Genomic DNA, 2640 nt, shown 5'->3' with positions numbered 1-2640 from the left:
AATATATATCCATATATATATTCTAGTCTCCTTTGCCCCTACCCACCCTTTTGCACCCCCTCAGAGCTACCCTCCTGCCGCCCCGTGTGTCAGACTGGCCAGCTACAGGTTCTGGAGACGAGGCCACCCAGGGATATCCTACAGCCCAGACCCATCATGCTCAAGTCTTCTCACTGGAAAGGTCAGGAGTTTAAAAGAAATTTGTTGCTAATCCACTTGTCAATCTACCTCGAAGTTTGTGTCGTTTTGTTTCACGGTCTACTATCAGACTAGTATGTCAGTTGTTCCCTTGTCTATCTACCATCAGATCAGTAAGTCCATTGTTCCCCTTTTCCCCTTGACTCTCTACCATCAGACTAGTTTGTCAATTGTTCCCCTTGACAATCTACAATTATAGTAGTATGTTAATTGTTTTCCAAGACTATCTACCTTCAGACTAGTAGGTCAATTATTCCTCTTGACTATCTACCATCAAGCTAGTAAGTTACTATCTATCATCAGACTAGAATGTCAATTGTTCCCATTGACTATTATATCTACCATCAGACTAGTAACTTAATTATTCTCCCTTACTAGTAAGTTCCTATCTACCATCAGACTAGTATGTCAAGTTCCCCTTTACTATCTACCATCAGACTAGTAAGTAACTATCTACCATTGTCTGATCTTCTGGTAGGAAAGATCTACACCTAGCCTCCTCGGACAAGGGCAAAAGTCTTTGGGGTCTCGTGTGCAAGTTGCGCGCGTTAAAGATCCATTGGTGTTGTAACATCGATAAGAGTAGTATTCGGTCGCCACCAGGGCAAAATTCAGTATTTCCTACCAAATGAAAATGTTTAATGCGTCCAGAGCGCTCTTATTATGACCTTATACGGTTGCAAGTGCCGTAAAACGCTTACAAAAAAAAAAGAAAAAAAAATTCAAAGTAATGCAATGCCAGAAGTCAGTGAAGTTGACTATGTGCACAGGGTCTTCCTGTGTGTTAGTGTTTGTCTTTTCAATCAGCTGCTTGCTCTGTGTGCTTCCTTGGAAACCGAGAGTGTTTCTGATTGTCCTGTAGGCTGCTTGGGTAATAAGATAGATTGTAAAGCACATTAAACTAGCTGTTTAGCAGGGACATGCGCTATACAATATATGTTTAAACTTGAAGCAAAAGGAGAAAATGGAAATGTTGGAAATGTACAATTTAAAGTCTGTATTTCAAAGTGAGTATAGCAGTAACTTTTACCTTACAGAGCGCCAGACTTAGCTGGGTTATCCCTTAGATCATTCGCGGAAAATTAAGTTGAATTTTCCAGAATACGACAAGGGAAAACACTCATTTTTTATTTTAAAATCGTGATTTCCGTTGTTGTTGGTTATTTTTCCCCCACTGGAGTCTTCCTGCTATTTGTTATTACTAGCTATATCACAATTATGCAAACGATTAAAGACAGAGAAATTCAGCAAGTGTACATTAATAGATTGTTAGTACTTTTATGGACATGGTCTCCCCCCGGGGGGTGCCACTGACTGTAGTGTTTTTAGGTCATTCCCAAAGGGGGGACATTACTCGTTCAAGCATAGTAGAATTGTAAATGGACTGATTAATCATGTCACGCTCATAACTGTGCCTGATCTACAACAGGGAACTGCTGCTTTTTCTTTCCTAATCTTTACTATTGTCATTTTCCTCTACTTCTTTTGTATGTTTGTCACTCTCTTGTGACCTGCTATTTCCGGCGTGCCTTGATAGTCGAAGCAGACCTTGTGCTGATGAAGCTAGAGAGGTGAGCAGAGTAAGTCCGGTTCCCTGTAAAAACCTCTCTATCGACACCCACCCCTTGGCGTTCATATGACCTTATGCAGTGGTGAGCGCCGTAAAACCCTCTACTATAAAAAAAGACATGGTCAAATGAGGTTGAAGGAGCGAGATTGTTTGTAAGGTGAAAGCTAAAAAAAGAATGCTTGTTAGTACTAACAGTAGTTGAACCTGCTCTAACGACTACTAGTACAAGACAATCACCTTTATAAACAAACATTGGCCACCTTGCGTCTTAATTATATATAACTAGCTGGGTACCTCGTTCGATGAACGGACTCTTTACTTTACTTTTCCGATCCAGGATGAAGAGAATCAACAGAATTGATCGCCAAGTCACTGTGAGTTTAGTGCGCTCTGCTTGTGAACGGAAGTCTCACTTGTTTACAATGTTGTCTTAGAAAACGGACTTTCCCAAGATTAGATTTAAACGAAACTAATGGAACACTGAAAATTAAACAATAGAGACATCAGACTCCTTAATATAACATATAACTGTGTACCCTTTAAATAATTGTGAACCACATTTAATTTTTTCAAATTTGGAAGTTAAGTGGTTGTGAAGTTTTAGGTGGCCAAAGTGACGAACTTTCACAAATAGATAATAGATGTACATATTATCACACTGCCCGTGACATGACTTCCCAATTCCCACGTTATTGTGTTGTTTTTCTATAGGATAGTGCCACTGCCCAAGCGGACCATCTGTGTAATATTTTTCTTCTTTTTTCATTGCTCAGCATTTAGTGATGGTCTTAGACTAGGTAGGCGGTACTTTTTTTAGAACCAGGGATCAAAATTCAAAATAGGGGAGGGAGGGAGAGAGAGGGGGGGGTAGA

General features: G+C 40.0%; 1 protein-coding gene across 1 annotated transcript in view; it reads left to right on the top strand.

The window, feature by feature from the left end:
* LOC101858895 overlaps positions 1–2640 on the top strand; it is a gene marked incomplete at both ends in the record, with an annotated part of 11248 nt that overhangs the window by 4572 nt on the left and 4036 nt on the right. Inside the window, 1 exon segment of the mRNA XM_005108704.3 lies at positions 65–181. Within this exon segment, the coding sequence (XP_005108761.3) occupies positions 65–181 (117 nt within the window).

This window comes from Aplysia californica, unplaced genomic scaffold (assembly GCF_000002075.1).
Source record: "Aplysia californica isolate F4 #8 unplaced genomic scaffold, AplCal3.0 scaffold00710, whole genome shotgun sequence".
Lineage (NCBI taxonomy): Eukaryota > Metazoa > Mollusca > Gastropoda > Aplysiida > Aplysiidae > Aplysia > Aplysia californica.
Note: the sequence above shows the minus strand (reverse complement) of the source record. Positions and strands in the feature narration are given on the sequence as shown.